Consider the following 809-nt stretch of genomic DNA (forward strand, 5'->3'; position numbering starts at 1 on the left):
GCATATGTTGGGTTGCTCGACTGCCGGAAACCTGGATTAAAGCAGCAAAAGGTGTTGTCGTTTGTTTTTATCCATGCATTTGTTCAAAATGTCTGTGCATCAATGCGTACCATCATTGTCTTTCTGTATAACCAACCTTTCTTTACCATCACTAACAACTCTCTTCCATTTATCATTGCTGGACAAGATAACTTTCTTGATATATTTCATTCATGATCGCACGCGTATGCCGGCTGACGAAGCACAGCAAGCTCCACCACCTCTCCCAATTACCTTTACGACGCCAACACTTTTCCTGTTGCTGTTAGTGTTACTTCAACTTTATCAAATATGTGTTCTTGTTAACGCAGATGACAGTAGGAAAGTTACAGTGAAGGCAATATCTCTGTTATACAATCGAAAATGGGACGTGAAAGTTGTCAATGCCGTGAATGTCGGTTTCAACGCCTCCCTGGTTGCTCGGAACTGGACGGTGGCACTCGGAGTGAATGTTGAAGTTGCCCGCTCCCCCTCATACGTCATCAATTTGGTCCAGTTTCTGAATGATTACCCGAAGGCACTTAATGGCGATGACGCGAACAAGCTATACAATACATTAGAAGGGAACCAACTTGTTGGATTCGGTCCCATGACTGTGTGACGATAGGGCATGAAGGATATCTGCCGCATCTTTACTTCCTGCTCCTTGGGGCCACTGGCGAACTTATTACCCCAGTACGTTATGCGGTGAGTCACTTACGTGTGCTAAAGCAGGGTTTCATGTATCTTGATGGGCTCCCGGGAGGTAGTGAGGCATATAATCAGGCAGT

At 45.2% G+C, this 809-nt stretch overlaps 1 protein-coding gene across 1 annotated transcript; it reads left to right on the top strand.

The window, feature by feature from the left end:
• Nucleotides 1-226: 226 nt before the first annotated feature.
• TEOVI_000109800 (uncharacterized protein) lies at nt 227-640 on the top strand (the record flags this gene model as incomplete). The annotated part of the gene is made up of 1 exon (XM_067224383.1): nt 227-640. One exon carries the CDS (start codon nt 227-229, stop codon nt 638-640), a length of 414 nt encoding a protein of 137 aa, XP_067080484.1.
• Nucleotides 641-809: the final 169 nt, after the last annotated feature.

The sequence above is a fragment of the Trypanosoma equiperdum genome (genome assembly GCF_001457755.1).
Source record: "Trypanosoma equiperdum strain OVI genome assembly, contig: ctg_297, whole genome shotgun sequence".
Lineage (NCBI taxonomy): Eukaryota > Euglenozoa > Kinetoplastea > Trypanosomatida > Trypanosomatidae > Trypanosoma > Trypanosoma equiperdum.